The 15,650-nt window shown below is 40.2% G+C and overlaps 1 protein-coding gene across 6 annotated transcripts in view; it reads right to left on the reverse strand.

Annotated features, from left to right (window-relative positions):
* FRY (FRY microtubule binding protein) overlaps positions 1–15,650 on the reverse strand; it is a 429,999-nt gene that overhangs the window by 85,334 nt on the left and 329,015 nt on the right. For all 6 annotated transcript variants that reach the window (XM_048215644.2, XM_048215641.2, XM_048215639.2 and 3 more), the window contains 3 exons: positions 13,893–14,047; positions 5,582–5,681; positions 5,135–5,306 (listed from right to left, as the gene is read on the reverse strand). In XM_048215644.2, coding sequence (XP_048071601.2) covers positions 5,135–5,306; positions 5,582–5,681; positions 13,893–14,047 — 427 coding nt within the window. The remainder of the gene's footprint in view (positions 1–5,134; positions 5,307–5,581; positions 5,682–13,892; positions 14,048–15,650) is intronic.

Here is a 15,650-nt window from a genome sequence, read left to right on the forward strand (position 1 = left end):
CTAGATCCCCGAAACAGTGGCTTTCATTGATTTGGCCCTTTTCCTAAAATTACAATTACCATTTTTTTTATTTTGAGGAATATGAATATATTTAATGCTGGGCCACGATAATCAGGGTTAAGCTGGGATGTTCCCCAGTCGCTCGAAATTTCAAAACCGACTTAATTTCTAAACTTTATGGATGCGATGACTGATATCATGAACTTTTATGACACATATTCAGCTCCTTCAGATCCCAGAACATTTATTTACTCAACATACGGGGCCTTTTCTAGGGGCAGGCACTGTGCTAGGCACCGTGGAGCCAGCAAGGACTCAAGGCTCAGTTCATGTCCCTGACGAGGCGGCTCTGAGGCAAGTTGTGTTGAGAAAGGTAACTCTGGGGCGAGATAGCACGTGACAGAGGACACAGACAGTAACAGAGGGCTGGAGGGGGTCGGTGGAGGAAAAGGACTTCTGGCTACAAGGATTCAGGGCACGTTATGGCAAAAGAACTATTTTAACTCGCTAGAAAGGATCAGGAATTTGGAAGGGAATAAATCCTTCTAATCGGAGGGACAACTGCTTTTAAAAATACATTTTTTAACAGTGGCATAAAACCTCTAGTCTTTTCGAGGCAATGAATACCTTTGAACACATCACACGATGTGCTTATTTATGACGTTTGTTACATCTTGTCTGTCAGATGTAAGGTCCAACTGCTGTGGTGGGGGGGAGGCACCTAAATCAGGGCTAGGATTGTAGAGGTCTTTCTGAAGGGAAAGGAGGAAAAAAACGCCACAGGCACGCACACAACCCCCATTGGCCCCTCCAGAAACAAATTTAAAAAAAAGTGAGACGATGTCCGTGGGCTGCTCCGTAGAGCTTCTGGCTCCTCTGGGAGGGACCTGTGTAACTTGCCCCGCTACTTACAAGGAATTAACTCATCTGACATTACAGGCAATAAAAAAAAAATCTCACCACAGGGTTTTTAGTAGTAAGAGAAGTGAAAACAAGAGCTAGAAAATCTTTATAACCTCAACCTATAACCTATCTCAAATAGCCCAAGGGTCAATTCTTGAAGAAAAACTTAGATTGAACCTACTTGCCACTCCCTGTATGAGCTGCTTTTGTTCTTAAACTTGCTGTGCTATTTACCTCCTCTTCCCTGATTTCTCCAGCCTGTTACCAGCTTCTCCCTCTCAGCCAAAACACAAGCTCAAATCCTGCTCACTCTCAGACTCCGCATCCCACTGCAGCTCCATCCTCTCTTTCCCCTTCCTTCTCAGTCAAGCCACTGAGATGTGGCTTCTGCTGCTCTTTCTCTGCGGAAACTATTGACAGTTACCACTAGTGGCGAATTGTCGATTGTGAGATCCAGAGGATAATGTTTAGATCTTATCTCTTGGGATCGTTCTGATCCATTCAAGGCTGTGGATTGCTCACTCCTCCTCCAAAATCCTTTCTTCTGTAGGTTTCCATGACGCCCATCCTCTAGCTGTGCTCCCTCCTCTCTAAATGGGCCTCCATCCACCTGTTCCCTCAGTCTTCCTGGGCCCAATCCTCAAAAGCTGGGTGTCTGGGTGTGTTCTTTCCCTCTGTGCTCGTTCCATCGTGATCTCATCTGTTCCCTTGGTTCTACCCCTTCTAGTCTTCCATGAGTCACTAGCGCTGGCCTTCCCTTGACACGAGTCTGTCTCTACATAGGGATGTCTGCCAGACGCCTACATTCAATATCCCAAGGCGAGCTCCTTACCTCTGCTCTGTCCTTAGCCTCCCCTTCTCCCTGGATTGGCTCTCAAGGTGGGGTTATCAGGGACTCCCTTCTGTGTACCCTGCCTGGGAGCTCTTGACTCTGGTCTCCCCCTTCTACTCTCATGGGGCTGTCTTAGTTCAGGCCTTCATAATTTCCTCCATGGACCGCTGTCGTTGTTTCTCAACTGATCTTCTCTCTTTAGACTGGGTGTTCTTTTATCTGTCCTCTATACACAGTCGGTCTTTCTAAAATGCATTCTGCTCTTGTCCCCCTCTTGTTTGAAACTGATCAGTGGCTTTCAGAACCCAAGCAGCTTATTGGATGCCCTCCCTGTTCCCAGGGTTCCAAGGCATTTCAAGGAGCACCCAGAGATCACTGTCCTACAAACTCCTTAGGGTACAATACAAAGCCTTCTAAGACTTGACTTCTGCCTCTCTGTCTGTCCGTGACCATCTCTAGCTTTCCCCCATCCCTGCATGTTGTAGTAGCCAAACTGACCGCTACATAATCTCTCGAATGCAGCATGTTACTTTATACCTCTAAGTCAACCCACATGCTATTTCCTTGGTCTGTAATACCCACCTACTTGCCAACTGTAATGTCAACTACTTGTCTGCTTTGCAAATTTCTACTCTTCTTTCCAACTGCAGCTCAGACACCAATTTCTCTGGGAGGTCTTGCCTGATATTCTTGGCCCAATAACTGATTATCCCCTTATCTTCTATCTCATACACAGAATGTGCTTTTTTTTTATTGTACTTGCTGCCCTGTATCATGATCATATGACTGCACATCTTTCCTTATTACTAGATTGTGACCCATTGATGGGAGAGAGACTGTTTTATTCACATCTGTGTTCCTAGGACCTAAACACAGTGCTTGGCACAGACGTGGCACTCAAATCTTGGTTGACGTGAATAGAAATACGTTTTAGTTTTCCAAGAAGAGAACTAGTTTATCAAGAAGGCTCTTCTGGAGTTCCTCCACTATTTCAGGCATGAGACAAGGATATGACTAATTCTGTTGCAGATAAATGGAGAGGTTTTCACAGAAGCAGATTTTCAATTAGGTCTCTTTTTTTTTAAAGATGTGTTTATTTATTTTGGAGAGGTGGGAGGGCAAAGGGGGAGGAAGAGAACAACTCAAGTAGACTCTGTGCTGAGCACAGAGCATGACATGGGCTCGATCTCACAACCTTAAGATCAATGACCTGAGCCAAAAACAAGAGTTGGGTGCTTAAGTGACTGAGCCACCCAGGTGCCCACCCCCTTTAAACTTTATTTATTTGAGTAATCTCTACACCCAATGTGGGGCTTGAACTCATGACCCCAAGATCAAGAGTCGCATACTCTTCTGACTGAGCCACCCAGGCACCCTTAGTATGGTCCATCTTTTTTTTTTTTTTTTTTAAGATTATTTATTTGATGTGGGGGAGAGGGAGAGAGAGACTATTAAGCAGACTCCCCTCTGAGCGTGGTGCCTGACTCGGGGCTTGATCTCATGACCCTGAGATCATGATCTGAGCAGAAACCAAGAGCTAGATGCTTAATTGACTGAGCCACCTAGGTGCCCCAGATTTTCAGTTAGGTCTTAAGGAAGACTGGAATTAGGGAGAAGGATGGAAGGGCCATTTCTGGCAAAAGGAATAGCATGCACGGAAACAAGGATGGACAAAAGGGCCTGGCATGTAAAAGATCAAGTGAGATGGGAGTAGAAGTTTCTGGGAGGAGAGGGGGAAAGCAAGCTTGGAAGAGAAGGTTTTTGTTTGTTTGTTTGTGTTTAAATCGGTGAACAAGTTCCTATTATTTAATGTCTCTAAGACTTAGTGTCTCATCTGTAAAATAGCAAGGGTGATCACGGTGGTGGTGGTGGTGGTAATTCCACGCCAGCACTGGGCTAACTGCTTGGGTTTATCAGCCTGTTTTGATCCTTGCACGCTCTAAGGTAGTTACTACTGCAGATAAGGACACGGAATTTAGAGGTTCCATGACTTGCCCAAGGTCAAACAGCCAGCGAATGGCAGGGCCAGAGAAGAACCCAGGCCGTCAAGTCCAGAGCCTCATTTCTAACCACTACTTGGGGGTTGCAGAAATCAAATGATAAATGAAGTGTACATAAAGTGCCTAGTATAGACCATTCAATGGATGGAAACTGTTATTATCAGCAGTTATTTTTAGGACAGCTGAGCAGAGAAGTTTGAGTGGAGAAGTGCTGCACATATTTGGTTTTGAATAGTGGGTAGATTGCAGGCTTGAGGACTGCAGGCAGGGGATGTTGGGACAGGGGTGGGGTGGGGGACTGATGAGGATATGGACGAAGGCCCTGGTAACATAGATGGAAAAAGAGGACCAACCGAGAGATCAAAATCAGCCTCTTGGCAAGGTGCTCCTTAGGCAGGAAGTTAATCGACCAACGTAATTATTTAAACGTGGGTTTTCACAAAAATTACTCACAAAGACTACTTGTAAAAATGTGCTAAAAACCCAAACTCTCAACAATCTATGTATGTAGCAACATACAAGGTACACAACACCATCACCATCACCACCAAAAACAGTTTGCAGCAATTATATGTACTAAAAGTTACAGCACGCATATTTAATTTATTTGGGAAATCTTACTCACATAGGGTGGTAGAAGGATTATGACTAATCTAAGCCTCTCTGCATTTGTCCTATGTTTATTTTAGATAAACATATGCTATTTTAGATAAACACACTTTTTATATTTAAATATATTCCAGAATTGCCTTAGATATGTAAGTGAAGTTAGTCCAAAGCAATTGCGATCTACCAATTTAGCATCAATTATTTTGACTCAAATGACACTAGACTTGAAAAAGGACGGTTACGGTCTCCCTGTTCTCTTTCCACCAGCCTGTGGAAGCCTGCTTTTAACAGGACTCCTAAAATAACAAATGTATCTGGAAGGCTATGGTCCAAGGTCATCTTCCATTTTTGGTGTGTATAACAGGGGTCTCTGGAACAAGAACGAATACACAGCTCTTCTCCCAATTGAAGACGCTTACGCTTGAGGTGAAACTGAATTCTATCTAGGCAAGAGATACTCTTACGTGTACAAAGGAGAGAACAGCACAGTGACTCCTAGTGGCAAAACCAAATAAAACCAGAGTAATCTAGGGAAAGGTAACTCTGGCTCATGGAAACAGCCGCATGGTTTGTGCCAAATTCTGAAGCAACCTTCCTGCTAAAGCCGTTGGACACAGAATCCATGTGACATTGTACCCCTCAAGGATTTAAACTTGCTGAAAAGTAAATAAGTAAAAATGTAGATTTGTTCTCTTGTAAAAAATAAAATAAAATAAAATAAAATAAAGTAAAATAAAATAAAATAAGGTTACTTTATGCAGAAATGATCACGCATATCCCTGCATGGTACCTGAGAAGAGTGGGAGGGTGAGCTCGGGGTACATCCTGGCCAGTTCACATGACAGGAGCGCTAGTGACACGCTGTACAGGGGCGGCAACGGGCCATGTGTTCCGTAGAGAATACTGCCAGGTCTCTGTTCAGCTACTTTCTTCGAGTACACGAAAAGCTTGGCTTCAAGGATCTATAGAGAGGTAGGAAAGTGAGAAATGGTATGAAAAACATCGGCTGGCTGTCTCAGGAGGATTTATGTTTCATCAAGTTTCATAGTAACAAAAGTAATGAATGCATATTTTAATATAGTATTAAAGGTAAAGCATCAGTTCCTGTGTTTAGAGAAGGTTAGGTAACTGTCTTCTCACTCCTCTACACCCCCACCGGTGATAGACAGGAATAAGCAGCCGTCCGGGTATCAACCACCCTCTCTCTGAAGTTTCTGTGTAAGTCAATGGTACGTGCCTGCATGAGCTGCATGGAGATTTCATAAATCTCTCTGTTGGTGTCAGAGGCCTTGAACAGAACAAGGTTCAACAATGTCACTATGTCGAAGGGATAGTTCCTAAAATAAAACACAAAAAAACCAAAACCTAAACAGCATAGTTTTAAGACAGCCTGGTTAGTCATCTTGATAAATCATTACCTCTTAAAATTCTCGATGGCAACTGACCTCAGTCATACTTACTAATGACATTTTCATGTCCATTTGGCCATTGCCCCCTCCCCCATTATTTCTCTGGTTTTTAGAAGAAGAGAAATAGCTCTATTTTTGTTTAAAATTGAATATTGTTGCAACGGGATAAATGGGAAATTTATCTAATATACATAGATTTTCTTTTATGTTTTTCTTTATTTTTATTTTTTTAAAGATTTTATTTTTTATTTGTCAGAGACAGAGAGTACAAGCAGGGGGAGCAGCAGGCTCCCCACTGAGCAGGCAGCCAGATGTGGGACTCGATCCCAGGATCCTGAGATCATGACCCGAGGCGAAGGCAGACACTTAACCAAATGATCCATCCAGGCGCCCCTATTTTTATTTTTTTATAGATTTATTTATTTATTTATTTATTTGAGAGAGAGAGAGAGGGAGAGAACAGAGGGAGAATAAGAGGGAGAAGCAGGTCCCCGCTGAGCAAGGAGGCCGAAGTGGATGAGGGGCTCCATCCCAGGACCCTGGGATCATGACCTGAGCCAAAGGCAGACGCTTAACCAACTGAGCCACCCAGGTGTCCCAATGTAAATAGATTTTAATGAAAACCAAATAAAAACGGAGAGAACAGAAGTTGATATGTTTACATTTCTCAGTAGCTCACTGATTTAGTATTTTCATTCAATCCATCTAAACGTAGTAAGCACCAAACGTATACCAGCAACAACTGCACAATACTGATGATACTAAGTTAGTAAGGCTGGTCCCTTCGTCTGCGGGAGACTTACTGCATGGTGAGGGAGAGAACCTATATGATCTGGTCAGGATGAGAGTAGCCACAGCATGCTACCGAATCCCGATGAGGGACACCTACACCACACTTGGGGTGACAGAATGCTTTTCCAAGGGGAAACAAGCAAAATGAGATTTGCAGAACCAGGAGACATTAGCCAGGCCGTGGAAAGGGTAACATGAGGGGAGCGTTCAAAGCAGAGACAGCTGCATTGAGAAAGATGAAAAGAATGAAACAGCGAGATCCCTCTGTAAAGGAAGGAATCTCTGTGTAGCAGACTGAATGGAAGTATTAGTAGAGGAAGAGAAGGTGGGACTAGGGTGATAGGTGGGTTCAGAAGATAACCAGCTTATGGACTTCATCCTAAAAGTTACGGAGATTCCACAGGATTTGCAGTAGGGGAGTGAGGGAATGACATCGTTTTTGAAGAAGCACTCTGAGTGCCCTGCAGAGAAGGGATTTGTGGGGGGGGGGCAATATTGGGAACTGTTGTGATGAGGGTTTGACTTAGGGCAGGAATACTAGAGACAGAAAGGAGGGGATAAGAGAGGAAAAACACTAAGGAGATAAAATCAGCAGGATCTGGTAATGGAATGCATGCATGGGATGGAAGCTGGGGGTGGCGGGCATAGGGACCCAGCCAAAAGGTTATGTGGCAACTAGCAATACCATCAAATGGAATATGGAGCTTAAATTCATTTTCTTTTCTTGCTATATAATACTCCTCAAAGATAATTTTTTTACTGTATGTTTTTTTCTTCTAGTGGAAATGAGGTCATAAATAGAAAACTCTTGGTGAGATAAACAATTAGGGAATGGTCCATAGGTAGTGTGTGACTGATATTTATTTTGAGGCAAACTTCAGAAAGCAGAAGATGGCTTGGAGGTGAAAAAAAAAAAAACCATTAATTGTTTTCTTATGGGTTCCTTTTTTGATTCTATAATATAATTACAATTGTCTAAGAAGTTCTGTTTTTGAACAATCACCCTTCTAGAAAGGCATACTACTACTATGAATACATGCCCATCTTACATAAGTTTAATAAGAGATTATAGTGAGCATTGATTAAATATACAAAAAAGGATTTCACTTTTATTTTTGATATTAATCAAATTTAATTTTTTTATCTTACTAGTAATACATGAATACAACTTAAAAAAAAAAGATTCAAGCAACACATAGGGCCAGAAGATCTATTCTGAAGATGTGCCACCTGGATCCCCCTTTCAGGACTGAGGCACTCAATCCTCCAACTAGTGTTGGAGGCTGAGATCTCTGGCTGAATCCCTCTTTGGGAATTGTCTTCAGCCAAAGAAATTTGCCTAGGTCAAGGTCATGCCCATACCCAGCAGCAGCCCCTGTGGGATTGGTTGAGGTCTCTTTTCCTCTGCCCAGTCCTACTTCCTTCACTTCCCCATAGATGTTGACTTCAAGGGCATTCCCTAATTAACATCCTGCACTCAAATCTCCACCCCGGAGTCTGTTTCCTGAGAAATCCAGCCTTTGACCTGCATTAACAGACATTTAAAGGTTATTTCCATTTTTTTCATAGTTACAATGTTTTTCACTGTTATAACACCAAATGTTATTTCTTTAGAATTTATTTCTAGAAGAGGTCATGCAGGGTCAAAGGGCGCATTTAAAATTTTGGTAGATATTGACATATTGCTCTCCAAAATGGCTTACTAATTTACACTCCAAAACGATTACTTTTCTAGAACTTTTATTTTATTTTATTCTATTATATTATTTTTTAAAGATTTTAGTTATTTAGGGGCGCTGGGTAGCTCGGTAGTTAAGTGTCTGCCTTTGGCTCAGGGTCTGATCTCAGAGTCCTGAGATCGAGCCCCGCATCAGGCTCCCTGCTCCGCTGGGAGCCAGCTTCTTCCTCTCCCACTCCCCCTGCTTGTGTTCCCTCTCTCGCTATCTGTCTCTCTCTCTGTCAAATATACACATAAAATCTTAAAAAAAAAAAAAAAGATTTTGTTTATTTATTTGTCGGAGAGAGAGAGAGCGCAGTAGGCAGAAGGAGATGCAGGCTCCCTGCTGAGCAAGGAGCCCAACATGGGACTTGACCCCAGCACCCTGGGATCATGACCGGAGCCAAAGGCAGATGTTTAACTGACTGAGCCACCCAGGAATCCCTAGAACTTTTATTTTTAAATGAACAAAAAAGCATGAGGTTGATTTGTCAGATGAGAAATTGGGGAAAGCCTCCTACATGCTGGTGGTGAGGATAATGAAGAATGATGGGTAATATTTGTATTATGACCTGCCTATTTTGTGGGGCTATTCTGCCAAGGCCTTTACCTAGATTTGTTAGTTGATCTTCCCAACAAGCTTAGAGGCTTAGAGACATTAAGTACTTGACCAGGTTCATGTACAAGCAGTGGAGCCTAGACTGCATCCTGGATAAGTCTGACTCCAAAGAATTAACTGATCCACAGTGCTATTGGCCTCCTGGACAGCCCGCAATAGTACATTTCAGAGCTGGTCTAACTTGGAGTTCTAACAAACTGCAGTATCTGGAATGGACTGGGAAAGTAGAAAGGACACTCCGGGAGCTCCACAGTAGCAGAGATGTCTTACCTACACTGCTGTCTCTAAGACAGAGATCTAACACATATGCATTTTTATATAAAAGAACACTAACTGGAATTTAAATAAAAACTGGAAGAAAAAGAAAAGGACACTGGCAAATACTGCTGGATCATTAGGGTTTTAAAGGCAGGGAAAGGGAAGACAAAGCCTCCCCCTGCGCAGGGCCGTGCACTGGAGTATGTAATTAGCGCATTCAATTAGCTGCTTAGGACTGAACTATGAGACTTTATGGAGAACAACATTGAAAGAAATAACAACACAAATACAGAAAATGAAAGAATCCCAGAGAAGCAAAGAATTAGATCTCAAATGAGTGAAGGAGTACAAATTAAACATCTGTACTTAGGTGTTTAAAATAGGCTTAGAAACAAAATCTTACACCTTTCAGGATTAAATTATTCAATGCAGGCAGTGGAAGGGTAAAAGATAAAGACAGCTCTGATCATTCAGAATAAAAATCAAATCATAAAATAAATACAAAAGGCAGGTGTAATTCAGAAAGCAAACAAAAAATAAAACTTTTTTTTTTTCCCCTTCAGTCTAGAAGAGAGGAGATTTTGAGGAATCTGGGAAATACCCACTATCTCTGGCTTATACAGAATGAAATGACAAAGCTCAGGGTAATTTTGAGGGGTTCTGGAGAGACACAAATTTCATGAGTTGTAGAAGGGATTACATCATAGCTTTCTGCTTCTAATGGCTCTTGAATAATAGCAGGGTTTACAGAATGCCTACTGTGTGCTAGGCCTTAGTTCAAGAAATTGGGTTCATATTTCACAGATATCTCTCATGCTCAGATATACAGATCTATTTTTAAGGACTTGATTAGAAATGCCATCATTTATTTACTCATTCCCCTATTAACAGACTTGAGGTTGTTTTTCCTTGTTTTAAAACACGGTAGTAAATATCTGCATGCATTTCTATACATGGTGGCAATTCCTGAGGCTTGCATGTACCATACTAAAAGGAAAGACTGGTTTAATTTAATCTTTAACCTAATCGTACTAGCGTGCCCATTTTACAAATGAGGAAGTAACTTGCTTAGGAGCACGTAGCTTGATTAGAGGCAGAGCTAAATTCAAACTCAAGACAGCACGTTTCCTGAGCCCAGATTCCTAAACTCTGTACTCTCCCGAAATACTCCAGCTGACTGACCAAACCAAATGAGGTTATGCGTCACCAGCTAGGGAGTGTGATTGGGATTCATGAATCATAAGCTTCCCTTGTCTTCCTTGGTAACAGATAGATGATATTTCCTTAAGACATGTGGGACATCTACTTTTAATAATTCGAGTTTGCTCGGCCTGATTTAAATTAGGAAAGATTATGAGAAGTGAGCTTAAGGCAAAACAGAAATACAAACAGCAATGGCAACAAAAACCACCTCCAAAAACAAACCCAACGAAATAGAAATTAAAACTTTGACCTTATATATAATTCTAAAGCACTTATTAAATACACTGTAGTAGTATGTTGGAGGGTAAGAGTAAAAACAATAGAACTCTCAAGTAGTTAATTAAATATGAAGAGAATTCTGTTGAGTTGAGCCACTAATTCAAAATGGCCTACACTTTTAATATAAGGCATACTATCTACCTTGATTTAGAAGGTTGGAAATTCATTTAATCTCTTTCTCAATTTCTTTATCTATTCTGTACTGATATAATTTGGAGTTGAGGGGAAGTTAATAAGAACACACACAGAAGTCAAATAGTTATTTGAATTAATGCTGCCTGACAGGTGAGCTCTTTCCTTTTCTGCTAAATTATAGTACCGAGCTGCATTTAATAGCTTTTAATCAAACATAAGACATATTTTATAAGAAATTCTTCAAAATTAAATATTACCAATTCTACCATCACTTTCTACTTCTACCCTCATTTCTCCTGGTCCTATTCAAGATCCACACTGACCAGATTTCTCAATATCATTGGATATATCATAGTTATAGTTATAGTTTCAGTTTTGACTAGATTCCAGTAAGTTCACAACACACACACACGAGTCCCCTATAGAAATAAAAGAAACAAAAAAAGAACATAGAGCACTATTTTTTTCATTGTCAGCTGATGAATATAGGGATTGATATAGTAAACTATGCAAAAATGGTTAATTTCTTCTTCTAAAACCAAAAGTAGAAAATTTTATTCAGAAGCCCTTTAAAAAAATGATCAATTTTTTATGTATTTTATACTCAATTGTAAATGGTTCCTTATTAAATGAGTCTGGTTATAAACTGTCATATTCTTATAAAAATAAATCTGGTATATGCTCATTTCTATTTGAAAAGGAGGAGATAATTTTTTATAAGAAAGATTCTTCACTTTAGAATATGACTCGTAGGAGTTACTGTACAGATAATTTGTTTGAGAAAGTTAAAATATGACCCAGTTTAGGTATGACTCTTTAGGGACATATGACTTCATAACATAAGGTATTTAGGTGTTTTTAGGAGCAAACTTGTGGAAAACAAAGCAAAAGCTAAAACACGAGAATTGCTTTCAAAAAAGTACTGAAAATGTAAGTGCAAAGATTGTTCGAACAAATCTGCAGGCTTATCTAGGCGACGCAGACTGAGATTTTATGAGGAGAGAGAGCAAATTTAAGCCACAGCTGAAATCTTAAATTCTGAACATGCCCTGAGGTGACAAATGACAGAAGGGCTGGCTACTGTCTTGGCGGACAGGTTGCGGCCGTGTCGATGCCTGGCCCTCGAACCTTCCTACAGGATAGGGTTGTGAACGTAAGTTGATATGCAGTATTTGTCTAAGAAAGCAGAATAGTTTGGAATGATACCTTAAAAAAATCTAAATATGGGGAGTTTTATGACTTAATATTTTTGTGACTGGAGATATTACTGAAATTGAGACTATATTGCTAAATTCCTAGACATTTATTTGTGCTCCCTAAGGAAAAATACCCAGATTCACTCAGAGGAATGCAGTGCAATATTTTGTGAGATAGCCACGCAATGAAATAAATTTGACTAGGACAGTTCACTTAGAGCTCACTGGGAGAGAGGCAGCAAAGGCAGGAAACGTCCACTGTTTTAATTTTTGTCAAAGAGATCTATGGTCCAAGTCGTATTCTAAATACATTTTCAAAATCGGAGAGTCATGTGAACAGATTTATTTTTAACATATCAAAATACCTGAAAATAAAAACAAACTCTGGAGAAAGAGATTTTTGCAAAAAAAAAATGCTATCTTGGTAATATTCTACAGGTATAACTATTATTTCATAACGTTAACATCATGAAATAAAATGATGGCAAACTGGACAGGTTATATTATATCTGCTGTAACTTTTACTGAGATTAAAATGTATAATAAACATTCTGCTATTAAGATTATAGAAAATGTAAGCTTTAGATGTGAAATGTTATCTACTATCTTTAAAAATGAAAGCCAAACATTTTAAAGAGAAGCCCCTCTCTTGAAATAGCATGTTCATTTTAGGTTTATTGAGAGTAGACCTCTTCTAATATTCTGTTCTTATTAATTTAGAACAGAATAGGTTGTAATAGACCAGAATTTAAAGCTAATTCACTTTATTCCCTTCAACCCGTAGCTCAAGATAGCTGTTTAAAATTCAACATTTAATTAAAAAGGAAAATCAATAGTCTATATGAGTCTTTTCAAAAATAAACTTGTGCTGCCTTCTCTCAGTTGCCAATGCGCGAGCTCTTTCTTGGAAATAGCTTACACACTTCGTGGTCTTCATTAAGCCTTTCATTTTGGCGATGAAATTATTTCAGTGAAACAGTGAAATTATTTCACTCAATAAATTACAGCGCTGAATGACTTTGCTGAGGGATTAATTTACATAACTAGAGGGGGTGGTTTTACAAGTGTAATCCACGGAACCCCGGTCACATTTTCTTTTCTTTTCTTCCTTTCTGAAGTTTCGGGCAAGAGAGATGTAACATTTAAAAATTTTTTTTTTTTTTTTAAGTAGGCTCCATGCTCAGCATGGAGTCCAACGCGGGGCTGGAACTCACAACCCTGAGATCAAGACCTGAGCTGAGATCAAGAGTCAGACGCTTAACTGGCGGAGCTACCCAGGCACCCCCTTTTACATTTTTTTTTAAAAAGATTTTATTTATTTGAGAGTAAAGGGGGAGAGGGAGAGAGAGAGGGGGAGCCCACGAGCAGTGGAGAAGTGTAGAGGCGGAAGCAGACTCCCTACTGACCAGGAAGTCCGACGCGGGTCTCGATCTCAGGACCCTGGGATCATGACCTGAGCTGAAGGCAGATGCTTAACCGACTGAGCCACACAGGCACCCATTACTTTTTTTTTTTTTTTAATAGAGAGATGTAACATTCTTAGGTTGCTTCCTGGGTTTAGTTTGGTCTCAGGATGGCTAATGGGCTTACAGTTTACACCTGTCACAAACATTTCTAGAAACTCCTTTAATTCTTTTCATGTACCTTCTTTATCATTTTTAAATCCTGCTCTCATATGTCTCTGTGAATTTCCAGGCAATTAATCAGAAGGGTACTATCAGTACAAATCACTCTACTGGAGAATGAGAAAAATCATTGTAGCTGCAGACTTACAGGGAGTGGTCTATCTGCTGGGGAAATATTGGCCATTGTGTATTTCTTTAGAATTTACTCTGCTTGGATAATTGGAAAACAGTCAGGCCTCACATATTCGTATCATGAAGAGCAACCTTCGCTGTACTTGCCCTTGACTAGCACCTTTCACTCACAAGAGTTCATACCTGCTTCCACACACAGTTGCGATGGCTTTGAAGCAGCCAGACGCGAGCTGGTAGGAACCTGTGTAGCATCGGTCAATTGCCCAATTAAAAAGATTAATCTGGTCGGGATTAAGTTCCAACAGCAAGACGACGACTTCACAGCCAAGCTGGTGAACCTGAATACAAGGAGAAAGGCAATTATTCATGTTTAATGAAAGGTTATTCCAGGGAAAGACACAAAATCCTGCTCAGTCAATACAAACTGGGTAAAAGGAAAGTGGTGACAGAGTATTCATCTTATTTTTTTTTAAGATTTTATTTTTAAGTAATCTCCACACCCCACGTGGGGCTCAAACTCACAAACCCCAGGATCAAGGGTTGCGTGCTCTGCTGACTGAGTCAGGTGTCCCTTCAACTTCATTTTTATTCCACATATTCTCCTTTAAGAGGATGCAAAGTTGCAACTGAAAATTAAAATGTATGTATAAACTAAATCAGACTCTGTACATCTGTCATATAGAGGGTTCACTTATTCTGGATTTTTGATTATGAAAAGGTAATGAAGACTTTGTTGGCAATGTTTCCTTACTGCATTTAAAATATTTTTGAACAATACATGTATTTAGCTAAAAATTAAATATACAAATTTATGTATATTTGTACGTATATGCCTTTATGCATGCAAGTCTTTTGAGGAAAAAAAATCAGAATATATTTATGGGGCTTAATTACTAAGCTTAGCTGGCAATGTTTTAAAAAGAAATATAGTGCCAGTACACTCTTCTTAATCAGAGACTCTCATATGAAATGATCATCGCACCAGATAGAATAGGATCCTTTATTGACAGTTCTTGAGGCTACTGTCAATACCGGATGGTCACATTTGTCCAGGAGAAGCCTGGTGCCTGGAGGCCATCTTCCCTTCACAGAGTAACATTTTTCTGTCTCCTTCTGTTTCCATCTCTTGCCAGTTGCGACCAGGTGGAGAAGGAAAGATTCTGGCTGCTTTTTTTTTTTTTTTTTTTTAACAACAGGATGTAGGCTAAGATGGGAGCAATATTCTAGTTGGATGGCCAAACATCATCAGCCTAGTTCCCCACAGGCTTACGTAATTAGCAGCAGATAAAAGCTAACGATACTATTACAAAGGACTTAAAAATAACATTTCATTAAAAAGTTAGTGCGACTCGAAAGAAAATCAGCAATTTTTTATTGAGCTTTAGAAACTTTATACTGTCGTGTAAGATAGTCTATAATTCACAATTGATGAGTTACTGTAACTGAACACACCATTGTGAACACCGCCTTACCAGCACCACTGAAGCCAGCCAGCCTTATGCACTGTCCAATCACTAGCCTCTCTCTCCTTTTCCAAAGGAACCACTAGTCTCACTTCCACCACCATTGCTTCATTTGGGCTGTTTTGACCTCTATGCAATGGAATTACATAGCATATATTTTTGTGTCTGTTCTCTTTCACGCAACTCATGTCTGAGAGTCATCCACATTCACTCATTGTCACCATTGTGTTCTGATATATGGTTATTTCACAATGTATTCATTCTATACTGATGAACGCCTGCGTTGTTTCCAGCGTTTGACTCCATAACACCGTGTCGAACAACTGTGTATGTGTCTTATGTTGTACATACTGGATATATAGTTTATGAAATACATATCTGAGTACAATTGCTGGGTCATAGGGTTACTATGTTCAACCTTAGCAGATAATGCCAATCAGTTTTCCAAGGTGGTTATTTGGATTTCTACTCTCTGTAG

Source organism: Ursus arctos, unplaced genomic scaffold (assembly GCF_023065955.2).
Source record: "Ursus arctos isolate Adak ecotype North America unplaced genomic scaffold, UrsArc2.0 scaffold_10, whole genome shotgun sequence".
Lineage (NCBI taxonomy): Eukaryota > Metazoa > Chordata > Mammalia > Carnivora > Ursidae > Ursus > Ursus arctos.